This window comes from Felis catus, chromosome A1 (genome assembly GCF_018350175.1).
Source record: "Felis catus isolate Fca126 chromosome A1, F.catus_Fca126_mat1.0, whole genome shotgun sequence".
NCBI classification, from domain to species: domain Eukaryota; kingdom Metazoa; phylum Chordata; class Mammalia; order Carnivora; family Felidae; genus Felis; species Felis catus.
In genome coordinates, this window is record NC_058368.1 from 226,632,255 (window position 1) to 226,658,892 (window position 26,638).

Genomic DNA, 26,638 nt, shown 5'->3' on the forward strand with positions numbered 1-26,638 from the left:
ATTATTTAAATCTCACTTTCAAACCCTATGTCTGTCTGATGCAGTGTGTTAAGGACACAGTTACGATAACCTGCAAATTAACCCTTCAACAGTTTAATACAAAGACAGCTTGGAATATTAACTCTTGCTTTCAACAACCAAGCATTTAAAGTAAATGTCTAGACGACACACAGACCACAAAAGGGTTTCCATGTATAATATTGACAATCTAGACACAATCGTGGATTAGCATTTCAAAAGGTACGTCTCACGAGGACTTTCAAAGCATATTTTGATATAAATTCATAAAAATGATCAGCATGAAATTCTTGGTAATTCTACATGACAATTATAAAACAAGCGTTAAAAATAAATCTTATTCAGAACCGAGTGCTTATAACCATCTCCGTCTTTTACTAAATTTCCATGACTCTGGGCCACACGGACCCCTTCCCAGTCCCCCTGTTGTCATCTGCCAAATGAAAACCTTTGTATCCCATTCTCAAGAGTGACGTGACAATGAAGCAGTTGAATAATGACGTGCATGAAGGCAGCTGTTCATCATGAAGTAATATGTGTCCCCACAATGTTTGCTGAATTTGTTGGATGGGCAAAAAGGCTTTTACGGAAATGGAATCTACCTTGAATTAAAAGCATCATCTTTCTCTTTCTCAGTGACTCACGTGAATTTCGTTTGAGAAGGACACTCAAGTAGAAAGAAGATGACATAAGGAAGACAAAGAGAATAAAACAAAGCCAGATTCCTGGGCATTTTCAAACTACCTCCACTTAGCACTGGTCTAATTTGGGCACTGAAAACATGTTAACCCATGACTGTATAAATAAACTGGTGGTTTTAGGTACTGTGGAAAGAAGAGCACCACAAATCCTCGATATATCGACTCATTTCACGCACAGCTCAAATGAAACATTTTAAAATTCATTTCCTCCAGGGAGTTAATTAAACGGGCAACTTCACAAAACGATATTAGGTCAATTTGCTTTGAACCGCTATTTTATAACCAGGAAGTAACTTAAAGGTAGTGTTTCCATCTCCAGGTGAGAAGCCAACCTACACAAGTAGCTTGAGATCCTTTTACCCCTTCAAGGAGGTCCTCTCCTCCTACTGGAAGTACCCGTCTAGGTGAACTCCATCTTTCTCAAACTCTTTTGAACAGCCTGCCTCAGCTCTGCCACCAGCTCGAGACGGGTAGAGGGCAGGAGACGCACAAAACAGAATTAAATAGCTTCACGCTTAGAAGGCAGCCACTTTTTTAAAGGTTAGGCTTCTTCCTGATTTGACCATCTCTCACCAAAACGATACTGGGTCAAAGTCCTGCTCCGCAATTTATTAGGTGTGTAATATTGAGCAAATCTCTTTATTTCTCTGTGCCGCAGGGATTTCTTTGTAAAACAAGTGTATTAGATCAGAAAACTGCCAAAGCTTTGTAGCTCTAAAAATCCTATGATTCCATATTTGGCTGGCTTGATAACAACATTTATAAGCCATCGCACCTATAAATTGTGTTGTCAGTGAGTTCAATAGCTGAACTTGAATATCTTTAGAGAGCAGCTGGAGGAAGCTGGCTCTTCCTCAGCCAATTACATTTGGCCTTTGAACTCAACTGTGTCACCTTCCTCCAGCTCAAGAGATGTCTGCGTTGTTGAGAGGCCGCCATTAAAGCCACACAGTCATAACCCTGTTCTGAGAAAGAAGCCCCAGCTCAGCTTACTGTTCCTAGGAAGCTTCTTCACCATCCATGTGTGCTTTTCCAGCAATGGGCTGTATGTGGCTTTCATAGCTGAAAGTCAAAGGCCATGGCTTCCAGTACAAAAGAGAACACCCGTGGATGAGAAAGACTGGAGGAAAAAAAAAAGTATAAGAGAAAGAATAGCAACACAACTGGAAAGAATTAGGCTGTGGCTGACGAAGCTGGAATGCAGATTTTGTTGGGAAAAATGGAACGTTTCCAGCTTTCTGCACTTGAACCCAAACCCCCTACAGTGTCAGGAAATCAGGAACTTAAACTGTCACATGAAATATAATGGGCTCTAAAGAAGGCCTATACCATTTATCAAGGAGAAAGCACCGCAGGCTGCCAATTCCTTAATAGGGGTGTGGCTTTAGAATCACAAAATTAAAATGCACGAAGCTTTCGCAAGAGATTTTGGAACGGAAGGCTACCATTTAGGTAAAAAATACCACTGTCTGTTGGATTGAAACCAAATTGTATCACCATCTGTGCCCATCATGCATAGGAGAGGAGCCTTATGACCCAAAGCGAATGAGTGGGAACAACAGATAGACAGCAAGGACATAAGTCCTTACACTGATTAGAGTCAGTAAATGTGACCGATGTCTCAACCATTAGGCTTGGTGGCTCAAAATATAAATCTAAGCTAAAGTTAGAGACTCTCCAGGAAAAGCTTAAAAAAAAAAAAAGGTTTTGAGAAACTTGTGGGTCTATCATCTCTCATGTCTTGCAGAACTTTCCAGGAGAGTATGTTCTCTGAGGAGTCCACTCTGACAAGACACCACGCTCTGGGCTGTGAACACTACTCGTCCAGGGACTCCTCATGATGCTTTCAGGGCTGTTCTGGCCCCAAGGCCAGAGCATCTCAGGAGAAGCTTTCGGCCAGCAGCCCTGCACTTTGGATGGCCAAGACCCATGCTCCTAAGGGGTCTTCTCAGCCCTGTTCGGGACTTCTTCCCAGAGGTGGGAGGCAGCATTTTTCAAAGAATAGTTCGTGATGATTTAGATGGCAGTCTTCAGGTCACACAGAAGCCACAACTCCCAACTCCCCTGTCATGTGTATGCTTCAGTGAGTTTTAGTAATGTACCGTGCTGTGCAACTTGCACCACGATCCAATTTTAGAACCCTGTCATCTCCCTAGTAAGTCCCTCGTGTCTGTCACAGTCAGTGACCATCTCTACCACCAGCCCCAGGGTAGCGCATGTTATGTGAGTGCCCTTCCCTCTCCTCAGCTCCCACGTCCTCAGTTCATGTGCCAGCAGGCATCGCATGGGTTACCTACACGCTTCCCAGCAGGGGACGATGACTCTGCCGTCCGCCGTCTGGTGGAGGCTGGGCACAAAGGCACCGGTGCGTGCACACGCTCCACGCTGGCCGGGAAATTGACGTGATACCTTCCCCATCCAGCCCAACAGGGAAAGGTCCAGCTCTGCTCCAAAAGGCTTCCAACCCAGCTATTACCGGTGTGGCCACGGCTTTCAAAGGCTGCAGGAAAACTGAATACGGTCCTTCACCACATCCCCCATTTTTATAAATCGCTATCACTCAGACCTTGAAACCGATGATCCTGCCTGTGTTTCTTGAAGAGGATATCGGGAAATCCAGAGGGAAAACAATCTTAAGAGGATCAACCGTGGGAGAAAATGACGATAGTCAAACCGTTTCTGGAAAGCCAGTTATACCACTCACCCAATATTAACAAGACAGGTTAAACACAGTTCTCGAAACGGTGGGAAGAGAAGCAGAGAAGCATTTTTTAACTGGCTCCTCTGTGGCACATGGAAGACGCTGGCGTCCAGTCTCTGTCTCTTTGCCAGCACACCGCACACCGTGGTCACCAGGTGCTTTCTAGTAGGAGCAAACATGTGTACGACTGGCGAAATCCACTCTGGAGGCCACGGAAGGTGACACCCTAATCCTGAGAGGTGGATCAGGATTCTGTCACCCGCGCTTTGAGAAAATTAGCATTACTGTCGTGCTCCCGTCTTGAAAAACCAGGCTGATAGTGAGACCGTTCGGCAGCAAACCTCCCTGCGATGCATTTTAATTGTAAATGATACATACCCATGCCGAATTCATTTTAAAATACGTTTTTGTTTCATTGATTAAAAAACAGTAGCAAAATGGATTCATACACAGAAATACTAAAAACCACTTAATTTTGCAGACATGCAAAAAAAAAATGGACAGCATCTCTCATAGGGATGGGGTCCAGTCACTTAAGAGCTGGAAAAAACAGTGGTATTAATTTAGCTCCATTGCTAAAAATGATTTCACCTGAACATTGAATTTTCCCATTTTTCTCCTGAATTTACTCTCAGAATGGTAGAAAATGCGCTGTGACAAAGATATATAAAACACTGGCTGGGCCTGCATCAAAAGAATCTTCCTAAGGAAAAGGCAGAATAAAATGAAAATTTTAAATCCCTGTGGAGTCGGGGTTTTTTTTTTGAAGCATAAAAAGCAGGCATTTTTAATGCATGAAGCCCCACAGTCCCTTCCCCCAACCCTTTCACCAATGTCCATGCAGTTTTGTATTTTCCATTTTTGAAAAGAGAAAAGAGTAATACGAGAACTTAAATCTGGAGACAGAAACACACAGGGATTATCAACGTAAAGTCTTGACTTTCTATTTTCACAGCCACTCAAATTAGCCAAACTATGACTATGGCAAAATTAACTGTAATCACGATGGGAAGAAGTGATCACCTTACAAAACGTACATTTTTGATTACAGAAGACTGTAAATCAGTTATGTTGAAGTGATTTCCACTCGGGCTCCTAAGAACGGAGGCCTCAAAAGCAAATGTCTAGAATCAATTTACTTGACTTGCCCATTACCTTAATTGAATTTCAAGAATGACCTAATGCTCATATTTGAATTAACAGGCAGAAAATTAAAATTGGATTTCTACCTGGTGCTTCGCTGCTCTGAGAAGAACACCCCACTCTGTTCGCCTTACCACGTTGGTAAAACAACGCTAAGGCATTTAAACACCAGGGAATATAACCCGTTATAAAATCTCTTTATACGTCAGCCATTTGAAACACAGCAAGTCAAAGAATACCCAAAGAGGAGACACGCACAGCAGAGACCAGCCATCATCGTTCATGCACACGCTGTCATACAGGAGCAACCAACATCAGGTCAAGGGTACGCTTCCCAATATTGCAAGCAGCTTAAATGAAGCCTCCAAACAAAGCCTGGAAATGTACTCCCACACACCCTGCACACTTCAAGGAAGCAGGCTGCACACCCTATCGTGAAAATCAGCCGACACCTCACAGATGTCTTACACTGGACCTGCGTTCAACAATTAATTTAGAAGGAACTCTTCTTCAGAAAAAAAAGAACTCACTTAATTGTGTTTCACATTAAAATAAAAACAACTAATTCCATAACTGGGTCAACCAGCCACTAACTAACTACCACAGGAACAGTCATTTCCACACCCAAGTAATGACACAAAAGCTTCCGACTACGCAAAGCAATTAATTCCAACATCTGTTACTACACATAGTGAGATTCTGTATCAAGACCATCAGTGGAACGAATCTTTGTCCTGAGAGGCAGGACTTTCCACTTATTCTTTACGTAACCAAACAAATCTCTTTTCCTACTTCCAAATATTGGTTAGTTCAAATTCTACAAATCACATGATCGTGACCTTCCGTTGCCAAAATCCTGAATTCCGAGTGTGCCTATTTTGAAAGCTCTTCCAGGAACTTTCAACTACAGCACAAGGATTTGACAATCCTAGTGTTTTCCACGCTGAAAAACAGGATCTATAACGTCACGGAGGCTCGCCCAAAGTGAACCTATTATATATTCACAAAATAACAGCACTGCCTTAGAATTGAGACACTTAAAAATCCTATCAAAACCCCTTTATCGGGCAGCAGCAGCAAAGCAGCAAAAAAGAAACTCGAGAAACCCTCCGCCTTCTCATTTTTAAGAATCTCATATGCTCCCACTCGGTAGAACAGAACTGAGACTCACACATTTTATTTGTCTTCCAAAAATAGCCAGCACTGTGAACACAGGGAGAGAGATAATGAAGACCAGATGCCTACCTTCACTGGTAGCCACATTCTTCTGGGCTTGGGTCGGCGTGTGATCTGTACTTGAACTCACGTCGGATGAGATGCTTGAGCTGCCTTTGCCTGGAGAAAACAGGAATGAGCAGCTTTTGAGTTTTGCGATTTCAGAACCGGACCATGCCTTCTACTCTGTCCCATACCAAGCCATATCACTTGTTTCCAAGAAAGGAGCCATAATACCAAGTATGGAGTTTATTAGGTTTCCTGCCTTATGCATTAAATATCTGACCCATGTAAGAGTGGAACTAAAGCCCTATTATAATATGGCTTGACTGTAAACTCAGACAAGATTATAAAACATACGATAACGTAATTTCATTTTGGCATGCACGTGAATAAGTAAGGACATGTGGGAAACACATCCACAGCATTAATTTTTTATTTGCAACTATAAACTATACATTTCCCAGCAAAGGACAAAAGCACATCTAAGAATGAGGCATTACCCAAATAGTAAGAGCCTGCTAGCTCCAAATAGTTGTGGCATCTCTTCTTTTTACGTTTATTTATTTTTGAGAGCAAGAGAGACAGAGCACAAGCGGGGGGAGGGGCAGAGAGAGGGAGACACAGAATCTGAAGCCGGCTCCAGGCGCTGAGCTGTCAGCACAGAGCCCGAGGCGGGGCTCGAACTCACCAACTGTGAGATCATGACCTGGGCCGAAGTCAGACGCTTAACCGACTGAGCCACCCAGGCGCCCCTATGGTATTTTGTTGTAGCAACTTCAACAGGCTAAGTTAGCTGGTGCTCATGGCATGTCCTTAGTTCCCTTGAGCGTGGGTAGAACCTGTAACCTCTAAGCAACAAATATGGTAAATATGAGGGGGTGTTGAAGATGCAATTAAATTCCCCAATCACTAGGCTTTGATCAAAAGGGAGATCATCCTGGGTGGGCCTGGCCTAAATAGGTAAGCTCTTTCCAAGAGTCTAGAGGAAAGAGACCCTGCCCATTGGCCCCAAAGAAGCAAGCAGCTGTGAGTTCTACCGCTGCAAGGGAAACGAATTCGGCCAACACCTGCATGAGCATGGAAGAGACCCCAAGCCTCAAAGGAGCCACAGCCCTGGCCAATGTCTTGACTACATCTCTGTGACATCCTGAACAAAGCTCCCAGCAGATCCTGGCCCAGAATTCCATCCCCAGGGAACTGTCGGATAATAGATGTATCCTGTGTTCCACTGCTCTGAAGTTTGTGGTGACTTGTCACACGGCGATAGAAAACTAATATAATGACCATCCAATTCTATCACAAATGCGCTCTTCTCGCTTAGCAAGTTAGGATCAAAACCCTTACATGCAACTGAGAAACACATTCCCTGTGCAGTGATACGTGCCCTAGTTTCGTGGAGTGCAGTCACATCTAAAAACAGAGTAGAAAGTACAAGGGCACTTCAACTTAGGAGCTTCGGGGATTTGCTTGTGAATGTTGAGAGAATACTGGAACAAGCCAAGTTCATGGGTGATATCACCTGAGCAGGGAAGTCAAAAGGCTGTTGTCTCCTTTCAGCACTGCCCGTTGTTCACTGTGACTCCTGACTCTGAAACAAGTCTGTCATTCCAGTTGTCCCAGCCCATTTCCCATCTTCCGCGCTCAGAGTTAGCCAAGGTGACGCATAACTAACTCTCCATGAGTTTGCGTCTAGCCCAATTTTGTGGCCTGGCAGTGGTCGCCATTTATCTGCCACGGTCCACCTTTGGACAGGGTTGACACGTTGGGTGGGGTGTGTAGTTTGAAGCCTGCCGACCTGCTCTCTGACCTCAGTCAGCCCCTACTCGTTTTTGACCTTGGCCACTCATTTCTCCTCCAGGAGGCTCAGTGTCCACATGCGGTAAGAGAGATGGGTGGACTGATTCCCAACAGCTTGGATAATCTGTGATCCTAGGAGTCCCTCACAGTGCTCCTTAAACCCGAGCAATGCCAACACTCCCTTTGATACGGCAAAAAGCATTATTGCCCACCACTGATGGAGACTTAGATTATTTTTAGTATATTGGTATTTAGCAATGCACAAATGGAAAGCCAGAAACAAACTCCATACGCTTTAACCCTGATTCAACAATGAGACCAAAACAAAGTAACACATTGAACACAAAAACAAGAAAGCCCATAAAATTCAAATTACGGCATTAATTTCATGTCGCAGATGATGTTATTTTGCAGAGATTAAATTGCCTTTCAAAATGTTAACACAGTACCGGCTGCGAAAGCGAATGTTCTCTGGGTTAGGGCATGTCCGTGCTCCCCCTGGCCCGTGTGAGGGCTCAGCTGAGCACCACTTTCCTCCATCCAGAATCGGGAGTCCTCCCTCCCAGAGCAGGAAGACAGGTCACTGGGCCTTCACTCCCGTCTGTTTTACTCATGATCTTTAAGTCTTCTCCTCTTTTATTCCTTATTGGCCCCTAGGCATTGAAATAGAACTCCTATCTTAAAAGATAGGCATAAACTTGGACAATGAAATCCTGTGGCAGGACTCATCCATAAAGGGGAACCAGGATACAACGATTTATTATTTTCACGCCTGTCATCAAAACGAAAGCCCAAAGCAAAATAAATTCTAGAGGAAATTCTCAGACAGGTCTGAAAACAGAATGCAGACCCCCTCAGGGGACCACAAACTCCAATTTAAGAAATGCTGGTCTATGAAGAATGGGAAGAGGCTAAGAAAACAAATAATATTATCAATGATATTAATAATAACAGCTATTGGGGCGCCTGGGTGGCGCAGTCGGTTAAGCGTCCGACTTCAGCCAGGTCACGATCTCGCGGTCCGGGAGTTTGAGCCCCGCGTCGGGCTCTGGGCTGATGGCTCAGAGCCTGGAGCCTGTTTCCGATTCTGTGTCTCCCTCTCTCTCTGCCCCTCCCCTGTTCATGCTATGTCTCTCTCTGTCCCAAAAATAAATAAACGTTGAAAACAAAAATTTAAAAAAAAATAAATAAAAAAAATAATAACAGCTATGTATACTGTGCTGTGTAGCCTAGTAAATACTTTCTTCATCACATATTGACTGTGCCCTGCGGCTATGTTTTGCAGTCACTTTTTCATTACTGCCCTCCCCACCAAGGAACCTTGTTAGACATTTCTCCCAATTACCCCAAAAGATATTGTAATACCACCAATATACTATATATGTTACGCACTGCGTATACACCTCTGCTTTTTACATTAAATGGGGTTCTCCTCCCCCCCGCCCCCGCCTCAAGAACCATTTTTTGTCCCTTTGAGAATATATGTCCGTTGACAGTAAAACACTGAGTATTTAACAAATTAACTAACTAAGGAAAGCAAGATCATAGAGAAATGCAGTCCGTTCTTGTTATTCATGGTAGTTATGTTCTATAAAGCCACCCCAAACCATGCGATGACAAGAGTGGATCACTGCTTCTAGGGGAAAGACAGGGTTAGCTTTCTGCCAGCTGCTGGACACAACATTTTTGTCCGCCCGTCAGTACATACCCTTGTTTCATGTGTGTTTCTATTTAAAGACACCTCATACTGTTGATTGATTCGCCCTGAACTTGAGGCCAACAGAGCTACACCTCAAGCTTAAGTGAACCTTATCTAATAATACATGTGAGACACCTCCCAACCTTCTCACACCTAGGCATGTTAGACAGCTCTTCGGCATGACGCCTGAAGGCCACCTTAGAGAGTGAAACCACCGAAGAAATGCACGCAAATCGAAAAACGTGGTGGTCAATAAGGCTGTAAAAAGGACATTTAGTCACAGCAGAAGAGCCAAAACAAGAAGACAGGCATCACCTTGTTCATCCCCAGCTGGGGACATGCACGTTGGGAGACTCAGATTTTCCTCCCTCTGTTCGTGTCCGCAAATGACCACGAAAACATGTATTGATTTGGGGGTTACAAATAAATTTCAGCAAATGCACAAATGTGCAAATTATGGAATTCACAAATAGTGAGCATCAACTTATATAATCTTGTATTAAATATGGTTTCGCAGCTTTCATGTGGACCGGAGGGAGTATAGTCTGTAAATGACAAATCTCATATGTGGATTTGTAATTTACTGGTCTGAGGATTCAATAAAAATAACCCAGAAACAACACTTAGGAAATACTCCACGAACCTTAGAATAAGTTCATATTTTTGGATGCTATTAATATGCTCTTTGTTTCTACCCTCCTTCTGGAAACATAACCATCTCCCCAGTGAGTTCAGGAAAAACGTGTATGTTTCGGGCTGGGAAACTTATAACAGAAATGTTACAGGAGGAACTCAAGAAGGAATGGACGAGATCGTGTGTGTCCAAAACAGGAATTGGAAGTATAACAATGTTCTTGCAAGCCAAGCTATGGCCTTAGAAAGATCACCCTACATTTCTTGCCTTCAGACAATGTTTGGTTGAATAACTGCTGTCTACACCTTGGCCAAGTTGACACATAAAACTGTCCATCAGTGTCAGACCACAAGAGTTTTAATTCCATATCTACCAGTTCCAAGCAACGTGTCCAGGAGAAAATCTCTCTAATTCTCTAACGTTCATTGTCTTTATCCATAAAGTGGGGATAAATGCAAACAAAAAAACACTACCCGTTTCCTCCATAAATGGGGGATTGTATCCACCCTTCAGTGTTTGGGGACGTTGCTAGGAGGAATAAACGGGATCCGGCTGGTAAAGCATTCGATCATGCCCATTGGCTGTCAAGAGCCCACCCTGTGATTGTTTAGTACTGACCCATTTATTACAGCCTAATTTGTATCAGGAAACAGGAAATGAAATTTAAAACACTAATTATTATTACACCATTACATGGATATATAGTAGTAAATAAATATTACACATGCATGTAAATTAAATTATACATACTTTATATAGCTGGCGAAAATCCCTCTGGTATGAGCAAAGCCGATAATTCTGCTATCTGACTGCTTTATGTAACTACATGAAAGTCTGTGTATTTGATCAATGGCCAAAACCCTCATTAGGGGTTATGAGCATATCAGAACTACGCCTGTTAGACTTGGTAAAGAACCATGTTACGCTTTATTAAATGTCCTCCCAATTGGGCTAAAGGCCCCAAAATGAGGATACTTGAACCAACAACTAGGTATCAGATACAAATACACACCAAAGCAAGTGAAAACTAACTAGTGTGCTGATGTTGGTCGATGTTATTTGTACCAGATTAACATACATACATATAATTCTCAATCACAGTGTAGCGAAACTAGTCAGCTGGTTGATTACCCCGGTCAGTTGGGACACACTGTTAATCCGGGGATGTTAGCAGAAGAAAGTGCTGGTCCTCTATTCCAGCCATGCTGTGAGAGCGTGCCAGGTTTCCACAGTGTTTGAGGAGAAAGACCATGTTCATTAAATGGGGATCCTCTCATAGAGAACGATTTTAAATCTCTTAAAGTTCCCATGCGTAAAACCTGCAAAACTAAGTCTCTTCTCTCTTTTCCTTCCCAGTGCCCAGGCTGACTTTGTAAATGCAGGTATTTAAAACAAGACAGTCAGACATTCCACTGTCATTTATTGATAACACGAGAAGGTAAAGGGTAGAAGAGACCAGATCAATCGATACATGACCAAAAAAAAAAATGAACCAAGGGATCCTACGGTTTTGAACATTCTTAAGAGTCCAAGAAATTACCTGCAAAATTGATTCCTTATATAACTTCCAGATTATATGCATTGAATTCATTCCTGTGGGTTTCAGCCATGGACTTCGGACATGAAATCCACAAACCAGCATGTGGGCCCACGTGGGGGTCTTAGCCCGCTACATTTCCTGTTCCTCTCAGGTACCTTCTTTACAAGCTGCTGTTGGCACACCCTGAGAGCATGGTTTAAAGACTAAATGTCTACACCAAATGAAAGAGAATTCTTTGTAATATCTCAGAATTAGATCACAGGAGTGGTGGGGCATATTTGTATGTTGAACTCACTGTTATTTTCCTGATTGTTACCGTGAGATAATTTCTTATCTTCTTTGATCCACAGTTCAAGGGTCTATACATGCAGAATAATAGTATTAGTTACCTCAAAGAATGATCCGGCTTAATCCCCAGCCCAGGTGCATACAGGGTTTGAAAAAGAAACTCATATCATGAAAGCGTATTAGTCCTTTCAGACCACAGGGGAGAGAGAGATTTAACAGAGGAATTCTCCAGAGTCAGAAATCTTGAAGTAGAGGGAAAGGAGGGATCGGCTCCTGAACTTTCTGCTTTATTTTGTTACGAGCAAAAGTCAGTCGATGGTGCCCTCTGTATTTGCTTCTCCCCCAGAGAAGACCGCAACAGGGGATGAAGAGGGTAAGAGGAAGAAAGGAAAGGAAGCAGAAGGGCAAACGTGAGTCCCGGTTCTCTTTTCATCTCAAGCCATTTAATGTCCTAACTAGTATCTTCCTTCCTCCACTTTCCCAAAGCACCTAGCAACTGATCTCACGGCCACTGAGCAGGATACCGGCATCTATAACGTGTTGGCGGTCCAGGGCAGGGCTGGAAAACAAGACAGTTAAGTGAACACCTGCTTCACACCCCGGAGGTGTGCCGGTCCCTTCCTGCCGAGACGCTGTCATTCTTACGGGTTTATATTCAGCCTAAGAGAAGCCAAGGATGCTTTTCAGCGTTTTTCTCAATTGCTAAGAGAGGCAACGTCCACCCAAACACAAGATCTGGTTCAGAGTGGGGGCATTCTTTAAGTCCATGAAAAATAGGTACAACATAAAATCTGCCAGAAAATGTAACTATTTTTAAGTGTACGTGGTAGCGGCATTATTTACCTTCACGATGTTGTACAACCGTCACCTACTATTTCCAAAACTGTGCATCACCTGACACAGAAATCCTGCATCCAGGAAGTAGGAAGTCCCCACTCCACCCTCCCCCAGCTGCCGGTAACCTCTGATCTGCTTTCTCTCCCTGTGAGGTTGCCTATTCTAGATACATTCTCTAAGGGGAATAATATAATATTTGTCCTTTTGTGTCTGGCTTACTTCACTTTTGCAAGGTTCATCTGGGTTTTAGCACGAGTCGGCACGACATTCCTTTTTACGGCTGAATAATATTTCATTGCGCGTATCTACCTATTTATCTATTTCTCTCTTGAGGATGGGCTTTTGTCTACCTACTCTTCCTTGGGCTATTGCGGGTAATGCTGCAATGACAGGGTGCTGGCTTCCACCGCTTGTGGCTTTTGACTCTCCAACTTCTGGTGCATGTTGTTTCCAGCCGAAATCAGATCCGAGAGCTGTGGCTGGAGCAGGCGAACAAAGTACACAGAGTTCTTCCAGGAGAGAAACACGCAACAACCCCGCTGCTGAGTCAGCAGCTCCCCGACAGGCCTGCCGCACCCCCAGGAACGGAACGTCAGGCGGGGATACGGGGTGTGTTATGTTACCTCCAGGCAGGGCTGGATGGCTGCTGCCGCCAGTAGCGATGAATCGAGAACAGAAAACCAGCGCGCGGCACAGATGCTAAGAGGGCAGACACAGAGAGGCACAGAAAGGGCTTGGGGATCCAGACACACACCTGCGGCAGGAGCTCTGCCCTTGGAAGGCCTGCGAGGCTCAGACTGCACGCTTGGGGGCCGCCCCCTTCTCCCCAGATGGAGACTGTCTACACTCTCTCTCTAGGAAAGGCAAGAGCTTCTGCCTCAAGTAATTCAGGGCAGGAGGGGGTGGAGGGGTCCCACTCCCAAGTCACAGGAGCGAAACCACGACGTGAAATGCAAGCCCAGGGCTTACCCACACATGACCCTGGAGGAGACCGATCACTGAAGTGGTGTTAGCTTGGACGCCAAGGGCTAAAAAGAGGCAGAATTAGATAGAAATATAAGTTGATCAGCAATCGTTCGCTGCACACCCTGTCGTTCTTTTTCTTGGGGGAAGAAAGAAGCCACGCTCGGAGAAAAATCCCAATTAAAACCCACCATTTCCGCACGCCTGCGGAAGGCTGTGATAAAGAAAAAGAAAGGGGCATGACTGTGACACAGTCCTCTCCAATCCACGGAAGGTGGCAGACAGCCACGTGTGGGCCCAACGCACAGCGCGTGGTGCCGGAGGGCGTGGAGCCTGGCGGCAGGCTGCTGGAATAAACCCGAATCTTGGCTTCACTGCCAGCTGAACGGTGGAGCTTCAGGCAGCTTTCCTGACCTCTGAGCACCACAGTTACCCCATCTTTAAAGTGGGACGGTGGGAAATAGAAACTCACAGGGAGCAGCTGTGAGAATAAAATGACAAAGGGCCATTGCTTATCGTGGCATGTACGTAGAAAAGGTACTTAATACCTGCTAGCTGTTATTAACCATCTTGCCTATCGATATCCTCAATCAATAACTCAGCTTAATTCAGCAACGACATGTGAAAGCTACTGCACGCAAAGGACTGTGATTGTGGAAAACGCAGGATGGTTTTGTATTGGGTTGGGGAGAGAAACCACAGGCACATGAATAGAACTGAACATAAACACAGCATATTCAGTTTCTGAATCAGATCATTGAGTGACATCCCCAAATACTATTTGATTCGCGGAGTTTCACTGCTGTTCAGCGTGACTGCTTTTTCCATATACATAATGACATTAAAAATATGTAGAGTCGGGAGCCTGGGCGGCTCAGTCGGTTGAGCATCCAGCTCCGGCTCAGGTCATGATCTCGCAGTTGGTGAGTTCAAGCCCTGCCACAGAGCCTGGAGCCTGCTTGAGATTCTGTGTCTCCCTCTCTCTCTCTATCCCTCCCTTGTTCATGCTCTCTCTCTCTCTCTCAAAAATTAAAAAAAAAATTAAAAAATTAAAAATAAAATAAATATGTAGATTAATTGAAATCAATCCTATTTGTCTTCTCTACGGTATCCTCAGCTCCATGTGGGTAGATCCCTTAGCCTCCAAAGCAAGCCTGTGCTTGGCATATTATGGGCACTCAGTACACGTGTTAAATGAGTTGGCATAAGAGGAAGGTCCTAAGTGAATACGCTGGAAATTTCTTTCTTTTTCCTTTTTTGTTTTTAAAAAATTTTTTTTAACGTTTATTTATTTTTGAGACAGAGAGAGACAGAGCATGAATAGGGGAGGGGCAGAGAGAGAGGGAGACACAGAATCTGAAACAGGCTCCAGGCTCTAAGCTGTCAGCACACAACCCGACGCGGGGCTCGAACCCACGGACTGTGAGATCATGACCTGAGCCAAAGTCGGACGCTTAACCGACCAAGCCACCCAGGCGCCCCTCTTTTTCCTTTTTTGGGAGAGAGCACGAGTGTGCGCACCAGTGAGGGAGAGGCAGAGAGCGAGGAAGGGAGAGACAGAGAGAGAGGGAGGGAGAATCTTAAGCAGGCTCCAGGGCAGAGCCCAACTCAGGGCTGGATCTCACCACCGTGAGATCACGAGCTGAGACGAGATCAAAAGTCGGATGCTTAACCGACTGAGCCCCCCAGGCACCTCTGGAAATTTATTTTTTTTTTTAATTTTTTAATTTTTTTTTAAACGTTTATTTATTTTTGAGACAGAGAGACAGAGCATGAACGGGGGAGGGGCAGAGAGAGAGGGAGACACAGAATCCGAAACAGGCTCCAGGCTCTGAGCCATCAGCACAGAGCCCGACGTGGGGCTCGAACTCACGGACCGTGAGATCGTGACCTGAGTCGAAGTCGGATGCTTAACCGACTGAACCACCCAGGCGCCCCTGGATATTTATTTCTAATGGAATGGCCCCGTTCCTGTAATGTTGCCTAGTAAGCACCGTCCCTTCCTTACAGACGCCACTCAAATCTATGTTGGCCCAGAAGAGTCTTTACACAATGGCGATGTGTTGAGTGTGCAAAACAGAACTCGGAAAACTCACGCGGATTCCCAGTGACGACACAGAACACAGTAAGCTGTACTAGCTTCCTGTGGCCGCTGTTAACAAATTGCCGCTAACCACGTGGCCGAAAGTAACAGAAATTTCCTGCCTCACAGTCTTGGAGGCTGAAGGTCTGAAACCGAGGGATTCGGTCAATTCTCCAAGAGGAAGACCCTGCCCCATGCCTCTCTCCTAGCTTCCGCTGGTCGCTAGCAATCCTTGGCGCTCCTCAGCTTGCGGGACAAAACTCCAATCTCTGCCTCAGTCATCCTGTGGCCATCTTCCCTCCATGTGTCTCCGGGCCCCTTGTCATCAAGGCACCAGCTACAAGGGTCCAGCCCACCCCAGTGTGCCCTCATCTTAACTGCTTACATCTGCACTGACCCGATTTCCAAATAAGGTCCCATTCTGATGCTCCAGGAAGGACCGGAAGCAGAGGGGGGTGTGTGTGTGTGGAGGGAAAGGAGGGCCACTTTGCAACCCGCTAGATTTTCCAACACCATTTTCTGAAGAACTGAACAGAAAGCAGAAAACCCCGCCCTGAGTCTCTCATACAAGAATTTACTCAAGTCCTATTGCCCGGCAATGTTGCTGCGGGTGCAAAAGATTAGCAAGCGGGGCACCTGGGTGGCTCAGGGGGTCAAGTGTCCGGCTTCAGCTCAGGTCATGATCTCACGGTTCGTGAGTTCGAGCCCCGCATCAGGCTCTGCCCTGACAGTGTGGTGCCTGCTTGAGACTCTCTCTCTCTCTCTCTCTCTCTCTCTCTCCCTCTCTCTGTCCCCACTCCACTTGCACTCATTCTCTCACTCTCTCTCTCTCTCTCTCTCTCAAAGTAAATACACTTTAAAGATCAGCAAGTACGATTTAATGCATCCTGGAATGCAAGAAGCCCTAAAAGAAAGGGTCTCCCAGCTCGTGAAAAAGCAAGCGCTTAGCACACCATCACGGGGGGTTTTCAGTTGAAAAGGCCGGGCACTATTTCACTAAAGGCACCACCGCAGAGCCCGCTTCCCTGAGCCTCACAGCCACCTACGGGCCTTCAGGCAAGTCCACGAGACTTAACGCAGATGTCAGCCGACGGAGACACAGATGCCGCCTTCGCTGACAGATGGGGCCTCACAGCTGGGCTTCTGAGCAGGGTACCGAGAGGATCGGACCTCGGACAGGCTCAAGGGTACGTGCACCAGCACCAGAATTTCCATTGTGCTCTAAGTCGCCCAGAAGACGTTTTTTTTTTTACTAATGGCAGCATCACTGTCATTTGTACCAGTGATTTCGTCCAAAGACCACGGGCGGACTGCGTCTGCTTGAACGTGACGCGCGAGGAAACAGGGGAGCTCCTTCTGAAGTTCAGCGCTGTTTCCACGTGATCTGGGCGCCGCCTTACAGCCACGTGATCATTTCCTGGCATCCAGAGCCTCTGGTGCCAACAAATGCACCACCGCGTCTTCTAATTCCCCCTCTCACTCATTCACTCATCCAACAGGCCGCGTGCCAGGAGCCCGTCTGAGACACCATTCCGTGATCAAGCATCTTGGTGGCAGAGGATCTTGAGAGCAGGAAAAGAACGGAGAAAACACCAGCTTTACCTTTCAGCGGAGAGTCTACTGAAGGAACAGGCAGCAACATCCTCTGAGTCTTTGTGGCTTTCTGTGGCTCAGCCCATCAAAAATTAGTAACAGGCCTTTGTACCCTATGGCCACTGATTGATTTCAGAATTAAAAAAAAAAAACTTTTTGTAATGTTTATTTATTTTTGAGAGAGAGAGAGAGAGACAGAAGGCGAGTGGGTTAGGGGCAGAGAGAGAGGGAGACACAGAAGCAGAAAGCAGGCTCCAGGCTCTGAGCTGTCTCAGCACAGAGCCCGACGCGGGGCTCGAACTCACGAGCTGTGAGATCATCACCTGAGCCGAAGTCGGACGCTCAACCGACTGAGCCACCCAGGCGCCCCTGATGTCAGAATTTTTATACAAAGCACATTTATAAGTGTTTACCTTAATTATCACTGATGATCAACGTAAATTGGTGGAAGTTCTGAATAATAAATTCTTAAAAGGCATTGATTCTCCTTTCATGCACAAGCAGTAAATCAACCAACAGTGAAAGAGAAAAACGAGCTATCTATTTCAGAACTTAATCTTAATTAATATAATATAATCTTAGGATCTTATATGTTCCCCATTCCCCACTGGGCAAAATTCTATTATCAAAATTCTGTATCAGTGGAACGAAAAAAGATCCAACCATCCCTACTTCGTAAACAGGATTATAACAAACAAGTTTCTCTTCCACAGGAGACACAGGCACCAAACACTGTTGGGAAAGCATTTAAATGGAGAAACTGGAATTCTCAGCTCAGATCCACATTCACTCCCTGACCAGCCAGGAGACCCTTGGTAAACTACTCAAGACTTCTCAGTAACAATCCAGACCCACTGATTGGGGGAGAGGAAAATTGGAGAAGCTCATATTCAAGATCCCTTTTAGTTTTCAATTGCTACATTCTCCGTTTTCTCCACTTCCCCAGAATCCAAAAGTTACCAACTGTGTAGCAAACTACAAACTGCTTTACAACCATAAGCCAAGACACAAGAAGACCTAAAAATTAGTTAAAAGTTGAATGACAGAGACAGAGTGGTTAGCCAATTTCCTCCTTCTACTGAATTGAAATTATATAGAATCATACACATAATTATACACACACACATACATACATTCAAATATATATTTGTACACACATACGTTCAAGTCACCAACTCACAGCTGGATTATTTCACTGCTGTGTCTTCTTGGGTATGCGACCTCTGAGCCTGCCTGTCCAGTGTGGTGATCTTAGTCCCCAAATGAGAATCTTGATTATATTACCTGCCAGGCTCCCAAGAGTATCGTTATTCTCCTCCTATGTCTCTTCCACTTCCCTTGGGTTGGGAGAAGTTTTCTTTAGAACCACAGTGGGACGCTACAATCCTATTCCATAGGAGTTGAAGTGCTTATCCTTGCCAGTAGGCAACTCTGAGCACGGGGCATCTCCAAGAAAGTATGAATGGCAACAAGAGAGTGTCTCACAGACAGCCAAAATCCTTCTAAGTCCTGACTCGAGGGAAGGAGAGGCTAAACCAGTACCCCGAGCGCAGTGATCACCCCACCCCTCAATCCATTCCATCCCCTTGACTTTATGTAGCTGTCTCACAGTTGGGTGATAGTGACGTTACTTCTAGCTCCAGCAGGGAGCTCTGCCTGTCCTAACTCAATCAACATGAACCTGTCCTCACTGCACAATGATTAACTGGGCAGAAAATGAGGGGCCATTGAATGGCCGAAACTTTCCAACAATAGCGACAAGATGCTCTCTCTCTCCCTTTCTGGATGGAAGACCAGGAGTTGTGCGCAGCCATACTGCATTGAAAAGGACAGTCCACCTGGGCGTAAAGATACACGCGGCAGAACAAACACAGAAGGCAGTTAGGTTAAGCCTATCGCTAAGGTATTACCGATTGTAAACCGTCCTGATGCCTGCTCCACTGCTAGAATTCTGTTGCACGAGTCAGCGAGGAACAAAGGAGAAGTTCTGTGTGCTGCACCTCGCGGTGAACATTGAAACTGCAGACGTGTTATGCTTACACATACGACTTGCAAAGAAAAACATTGCATCGTAAAGCTAAGACACTTGTTTTCCATGTGCAAGCAGCACTTTCTTTCTTTAGAAACTGACTCCGTGAAAGGCTGAATAAGTACCCAGCAGTAATTTTAATAGTGATGAATTGTAAGATTTTAAACAGGCACAACCAAGTAAAATAAGAAGCAGTATATGCAGCCACATGATAAAATCTGATAAGGTTTTCCAGACCTGGGAAATAGTTTAATTTTCTCTGGGCGATGAACAGATGATTTGGTAGGTCTTTCTTCTTTTAACAACCTTAATTCAGCTTCCACCTATAATCTATGTGGTATTTTTCAAAGCGTTATGCATTAACAAAAAAAAAAAATCACTCTCCCTAAATTTTGCATTTATGGCCCTTTTATCATATAAATTGTGGTTATAACCTAACTTGAGGCTTGCAGGGGCCACTGAAGGGAAAGGTCTGGCTTCTATAAAATGAGATACATTAAGCAAAATAAATCTTGCCTGAAACTGAAATAGTTCTTGAATATAGTAACTTAGGAGCTAATCTCTCCTTTCTTTTAAAAATATAATAACTTTGCCTTTTGGCCAAAATAGATATACTCCACCAAGAGCTGTGGCTTGTTTCTCCATTCTCTTTCTTGGTGTGCTGATACTTGGTTGATAGCTGGAACATTTCCTAGAATTCTTTTCCCAAACTCGTCTAGCACAAAGTCATCGCTTCATCCATGAAAGTGATGGCATTCTGACCATCCAATCTAGTCTGAAGGGAGAATAAGGCTCAGGGATTTAAGGTTTCAATCTATTCATCAATGTCTCCCTCTACACTCTGCCTTCATTCACCTTCTTGTAAATCTTACACTCATCCTAAAAAGCAAGCTACATTTGATGAGCACATTTTGTGAAACCCAGAGAGGAATTCTGAATATGTTTATGCCATGCGTATGTTCATGAAGACTTCGTTGGAATGCAATTTACAGGGCTTAAAGTCACTGAAATAAAAAGTAAGAATTTCAGGGATTTGTGACGGTATTTTTTGCTCCGTGTGATACCATCTAGGAAAATGTTTTCAGATGCATGATTTGCAACAGGCAGAATAATCTTGCCTGCCTCGAGATTTACAGATTCTTTATAAAAGAGGAGATGGAATTAAATATTCCGGCCCTGTTTTCCCTCCTGGCCTCACTACTGATTCTTCCCCATCTTTTCAAGATGTTACCAACATAGACGCTGATCCTCAAACCATCTGATCATGTCGTCAGCCCAGTTTAAAACTCCCTAACAGTTTCCTATTGGGTTCTGGCTTAAGCCCAAACTCCCTACAGTGGCCCACGAGCCTCTGTGTAATAAATAGTCACTGCCTGTCCTCCTCTCAGAAGCCACCCCGAGGATCCCCAGAGGTCTCTGTCTATTGCGATCACTGCCATCCACAGTCCCAGGCGCTTGGAGATATTCAATATATAGCTGTTGAATGAACTAGGTAATACTACTATAAACACAGCCTTTCCCTTTTAGATTTACTCAAATTACAAAATTAACAAGCTTTTTCAATACAAAGAATCTTCACCTACAGAGAAATAAAAAATTCATGTAGATCAATGTGAAACAGACAAACGAGTTTGGATATTGATCACAGAAAGGAAAGGCCACTGACATCTCTTTAAGTTCCTAGAAAAACTGCTTAAAGTAGTTTATTGCCAAGTAGAAATCGAACAGGGGCTAAGAGAAAATAAACTAATGAGAACAGATCAGAAAATAAATTAGTTGTTTGGGCGCCTGGGTGGCTCAATTGTTTGAGCGTCCGACTCTTGATTTCAGCTCAGGTCGTGATCACAAGGGCATGGGATAGAGCCCCACATCAGGATCTGCACTGGGCACAGAGCCTGCTTAAGGCTCTGCTCCCCCCCCCTGTTTGCGCCCTCTCTCTACATACAAATAAATAAATTAGTTGGAGGTAAAGGAGGAGGATGCTGGTGACCAGCCTAGCCCATTAATACCATACAAAGGGTACACCCATTAGGTCAGGATGATACAGACAGGACAGAAATACCAATGTAACAAAACAGGAGCCCAGAGGTAATTCACTTCTAAATGGTGAAGGCAGAAACGTAACACAAACAAATCGGTGGAGAAGGGAAGAATTCCCTGAGATAGCCAGGTATCCATTGTTCAAAAAATCATATCCTCGTCCTCCTCAAAAATAAAGTATAACAGTCAAAATAGATCAACTTTTATTTTTTTTTTAATTTTTTTTCAACGTTTATTTATTTTTTTGGGACAGAGAGAGACAGAGCATGAATGGGGGAGGGGCAGAGAGAGAGGGAGACACAGAATCGGAAACAGGCTCCAGGCTCCGAGCCATCAGCCCAGAGCCTGACGCGGGGCTCGAACTCACGGACCGCGAGATCGTGACCTGGCTGAAGTCGGACGCTTAACCGACTGCGCCACCCAGGCGCCCCAAAATAGATCAACTTTTATAAAAATAAGCAAACATTTATCAAATTTCTAGAAGGCAGAAGCCTACTAACCTAAAAGCTAACATAAGAAAGTGCAAAAGAAATTATCAAGAGATTCAACCTTAGACAAATTTTGAACTTCCGCACGTCAAAAATCAACAAACAGTAACATATATAATTGAAGTCAAACAGTCGGTTAGGGGGAAAAAAATCACAAGGGGCAAATGTCTTTATTGTTCAAGGAACTCACGGGAATCACTCAAAAAAACAGTAAGACAAACACACAAATCAGGAAAGAACACCAGGCGATTCCCCAGAGGAAAAAAACACACATGGTAAAACAGAATGTGAAACAGAGTTTAACGCACTGATAGAAACAAAGCAAACAGAGTGTTTGTTTTCATGAGAATATCCATTGCGCTGCTACAAGAAAAAATACATACAAGTACTTTAAAGCGTCCGGCCACATGCACATCAAAAGCCTTGATATGGTTTAAGCCCTTTAACCCAGAAATTCCACTTGTCCTTCAATTAACATGGGAGCCTGCTACTTCCTTACCTAATGTATTCTTGAATTTGTCTTTAAAAGTAAACTATGGGGGCGCCTGGGTGGCTCAGTCGGTTGAGCGTCCGACTTCCGCTCAGGTCACGATCTCACGGTCCATGAGTTGGAGCCCCGCATCGGGCTCTGGGCTGATGGCTCAGAGCCTGGAGCCTGCTTCCGATTCTGTGTCTCCCTCTCTCTCTGCCCCTCCCTCGTTCATGCTCTGTCTCTCTCTGTCTCAAAAATAAATAAATGTTAAAAAAAAAAATTAAAAAAAAAAACCTTTAAAAGTAAACTATGCAGGTCAAGTAGCTGACCATGTTGTTTAAGGGGCAGGACGGGCTACATGATTTATGGGCCCCAGAGCAAAATGAAAATGTGTAGCCCTTACTAAAATGTGATTAGGAATTTCAAGGGATTTCAAGAGCATCAAATAAGCATGGGACTCTTTTGAACACAGGGCTCTGTGTGACCACAAAGGTAGAAAATCCACGGATCTGGCCCTGCTAGGGGGTGTTCTGTATCCAGACTGCTGGGGAAGAAAAGGAAATTTCTTATTGTGGTCCATCCTGGCACTACCCTTCTGATCCTGCTCAGCGGAGGAGAGGCTTGGGGGGTGGATTAGGGAGAGAGCTGTCTGTTAAGAGGAAGGGTCCTCTTCTCTGAGGAAAGCAAAAAGTAGGTCCTGGAGATGATGCACCTGAGCAGACATGATGCCAAAGCCTAGGCCATTTATAAGGCAGCCCCCAGCAGTGTCTTCTCATCATGGAACTTAGTCGACATCCAGAACAGGCACCCAGTCTCTCTTCCTTCCCCCTGGGCTGCAACAGAAGTCAGACAGTGAGCCTGACCGGCATGGCTCACACCCAGCCCAGCCCTCTCCTGCCAAGGGACACCAGGCCAGGAGATACCAGAGTGCCACCACCCCTAGAGACTGGTTCACCTGGTGTCTCTCAAATCAAGCAGCGCCATGGGAAAGGGATAGGAGGTCACGGATAATTATCAAGTCTGCTTGTATGTCACTAGAGAAATTCAGCACGCAAAAGGTGCTTTAGGAACAGCAACGTATACAAATTGGGGAGTGTTTGAAAGTGGCCATTCATCTTCATTTTAGTGTGGGGAGAACATATGCTAAGATGCCGAAGTGGAGAATTAACATCTACTCCTGAATAATTAGAAACAAAAGAAACTCTCTCTGCCGCAAAAACACATACCCACAGAGATCTTCGTATCATACAAAAGTAAACTCTACCATAATATGCCTACCTGAAAGCTTTACTTTCAAATGCTTTTTTCTCAGTTATTTCGAGAGCGAGCCTTAGCCCAGTTTTGGCATGACCCGACATTCTGATACAGCACGTTGCACGCTGTTGAGACGAGAGTTCTCACTCTTGTAGACGAGAGCACTTCATCCTAATCCCAAATGTGTGTTTGAATAAACCGCATAAAATCCCTGAGCCTCCATTTTTTCTTATGTCAGGTGAGAAGATGAGGGCTCAGAAGTTCCCCGACCTCTCCCAGCAGCCAACCCCTATCGAGTACGTACCGCAATCTTCTTATTCCACCGCATGAGATAAGACCTATGTTACCACCCCTTATGCCCATACAAGGAAATTAAGGCATAGGCTGTGCAACATTCCCAGAGCTCGTAAAGGAAAGCACCAGGCATTAGACGCCCTGATCACCACATGACATCATGTGAATTTTTATTAGAGCCTTGTAGGGAAAAGCCCAAATGCTGGGACCAGCACACTTAGATTTGAATTCTTTTGTCACTTATCACCTCTTTGACTTTGGAAAGATAGTGAACTGTTGCAGCATCCTGGTTTAGAAAGCGGGGTCCCGGAGTGGTGGGTGTGCTGTGAATTAACACACGTAAAGCACCTAGTTTGATGCCTGCCCCTAGCAAGCACTCGGTAAGTGTTCCTTATTAATACTGTGCCGAAAGCATGGATTAATACAGTTGTCTGACACTTCAAAATTAAGACCCTAGATCAGCCCTTTAATCTGAGCAATTTATTCCAGATTAATAATCAGGTTAAAGAATTCCAACCAGGGCTCTCTTTGCCACTGGTTCTTCTATCGCTGTGCTGGTCAATCCGGTCGGCCTGTAATTTCCCAAACTCACTATATGCAGGGCCGCCTTGCGCCCCATTCCAACTTCTCCGGTAGCTTAGAGTGACATCTCTTTCTCTCCTAAATATGACCCTAATCCATTGCCAACTCTTCCACAAACAGCCTCCTGTGGGTCTCCGGGACCCCACCCCACTTGGAATTTTGGCGTCATTTACAGTCATTTGGCTCTTACAATTGTAATAATCACAACTGACATTTATAGCTGTTGTGGGAATATACTGATTTGTTTTTATGTATATCTCCCCGCTGCACTGGCATTCCTAGCTTTTTACGTGCCCCGGGATCACGGCCTCTCATACACTGCGGCTGGCAAAAGGGTCACACCGTGGAGCCCTCAAGAGAAGGTCACTGCTGACAGCAGGGCTCCACAGAATGGGGCAGGGGATGACAAATCCTCAGTGGACTTCATTTCGTGCGCAGGTATATTTTGTCAATCTAAAGAATGACGAGATTCTTTGACAGGGTGCATAGATCCACCTAGGAGAATAACAAAGCAACTAAAGTTAGCAATGGGGACGGACGCAGAGCATTTAGGGAGAAACACAGCATTTCCATCGCCATCGAGAACTTTCATAATACGCAAACGCAAACGAGAGGGTTGGCTTGGGCAGCTTCTTCGGCAGCCCCTGGAACACAGCGTGCCACAAATACAGCTTATTATGGAAAGGTCGGTCTAAATTTCTAGGAACCTGAATTCTGGAACATGTCCCAGGCCACCTGTGAGTCTCTACTGTGGACCTGCCCCTTCTCTAGAATCAGTTTTCCTGGTTCCTGAAGCCCAACTTCAGCTTCCTGATCCAAGGCAAAGCCCACGGGCTCTCTTTCCTCTACGGCCCCTGCGTGAGCTGGAAATAGGAACGCCTGCTCCTGCTCTTAAGCGTCAGGAACTTAGCCTGTCTGGGGGGTGGCCAATGAGGACGCCCATCCCCCCAAATCTACCTCCTTCACCGAGTAAGGAATAGACACACCGCTTCAAAGAGCCATTATGTTTACTGGCTTAGACCGCCCAAGATCAGAAGAGATACACTCCTAACCTTCTCAACTGTCAGCTTTTCAAATGCCTTGCCAAATGCTTGACCTCTTTGACCCACCACATGTCCCTTCTTCCTCCACAATGAAAAGCCTGGACAACCAGGACATGAAATCCCCTGCCAGCCACCTCAGCCTCACGGTATTTACTTTCATCCCGTGGTGCAGAGGTGGACACAAATGCGGTAAAACCGATCTGATTAGTATCGCTAAGATCAACTCCCTCCACAGGTAAATATGAGGTGTCTAATGCATATAAAACATAATATGAGTTTTGGACAAAATAATGTAGCATTAAGGAAAGAACTGAGTAGACTAAATTTTTGATATTAGGCTACATCGTAAGAAACTGCCATTTTTGTGGGTAAAAAAAATGTCAAGATCAACCATTTCACATGTTCAACCTAATTACAAACACTTATTTGGGACAGCACTCTAAAGTTGGTGATGAATATGAAGTACAAAGAAAATGTCATTGGATGGTACCCACAATGGAATACTCACTTCTACCGAACCTTCTCGTGAGTTACTAATGAACACAGAGAAGTAACATTCAGCATAAAGTGAGACAATCCACAAACTTCCACTAAAAAGGATGGAAATTATTTGTTGCACTAATAAAACAAATAAACAACAATAACCACGAAACCTGCACATTGTTATTTCCATCTCTTATGCTATTTAACTTCTTACAAAACTCTTGGGAAGGGGCGCCTGGGTGGCGCAGTCGGTTAAGCGTCCGACTTCAGCCAGGTCACGATCTCGCGGTCCGTGAGTTCGAGCCCCGCGTCAGGCTCTGGGCTGATGGCTCAGAGCCTGGAGCCTGTTTCCGATTCTGTGTCTCCCTCTCTCTCTGCCCCTCCCCCGTTCATGCTCTGTCTCTCTCTGTCCCAAAAATAAATAAACGTTGAAAAAAAAAAATTAAAAAAAACTCTTGGGAAGATCAGCGTATTAATTTCTTATCTAATATCTTCGCACCAGAAAACTTAATGAGAATTCCATACTGAGCAGAGGAAGACTAAGGTCTGCTTACTTCCAAAGAAGAGGCCAGTGACAGAGAATCTGGAGGAGGTGAGAAAAGAGAAGGCCACATGAGGGAACAGAATGATAAACAAATGTTAGGCAGTGCAGCGGACTGGCCTTCGGTCCATTGCTTTTCATTTTAAAGGCTCTAAAATTTCAAATGTTTGCAAGGACAATTGTTCTACAAGGAGAAC

At 44.7% G+C, this 26,638-nt stretch overlaps 1 protein-coding gene across 2 annotated transcripts in view; it reads right to left on the reverse strand.

Moving 5' to 3' along the window:
- The window catches only part of FBXL7 (F-box and leucine rich repeat protein 7), a 397,323-nt gene that overhangs the window by 286,490 nt on the left and 84,195 nt on the right, over positions 1–26,638 (reverse strand). For both annotated transcript variants that reach the window (XM_006928101.5, XM_019812685.2), the window contains one exon: positions 5,809–5,898. In XM_006928101.5, coding sequence (XP_006928163.1) covers positions 5,809–5,898 — 90 coding nt within the window. The remainder of the gene's footprint in view (positions 1–5,808; positions 5,899–26,638) is intronic.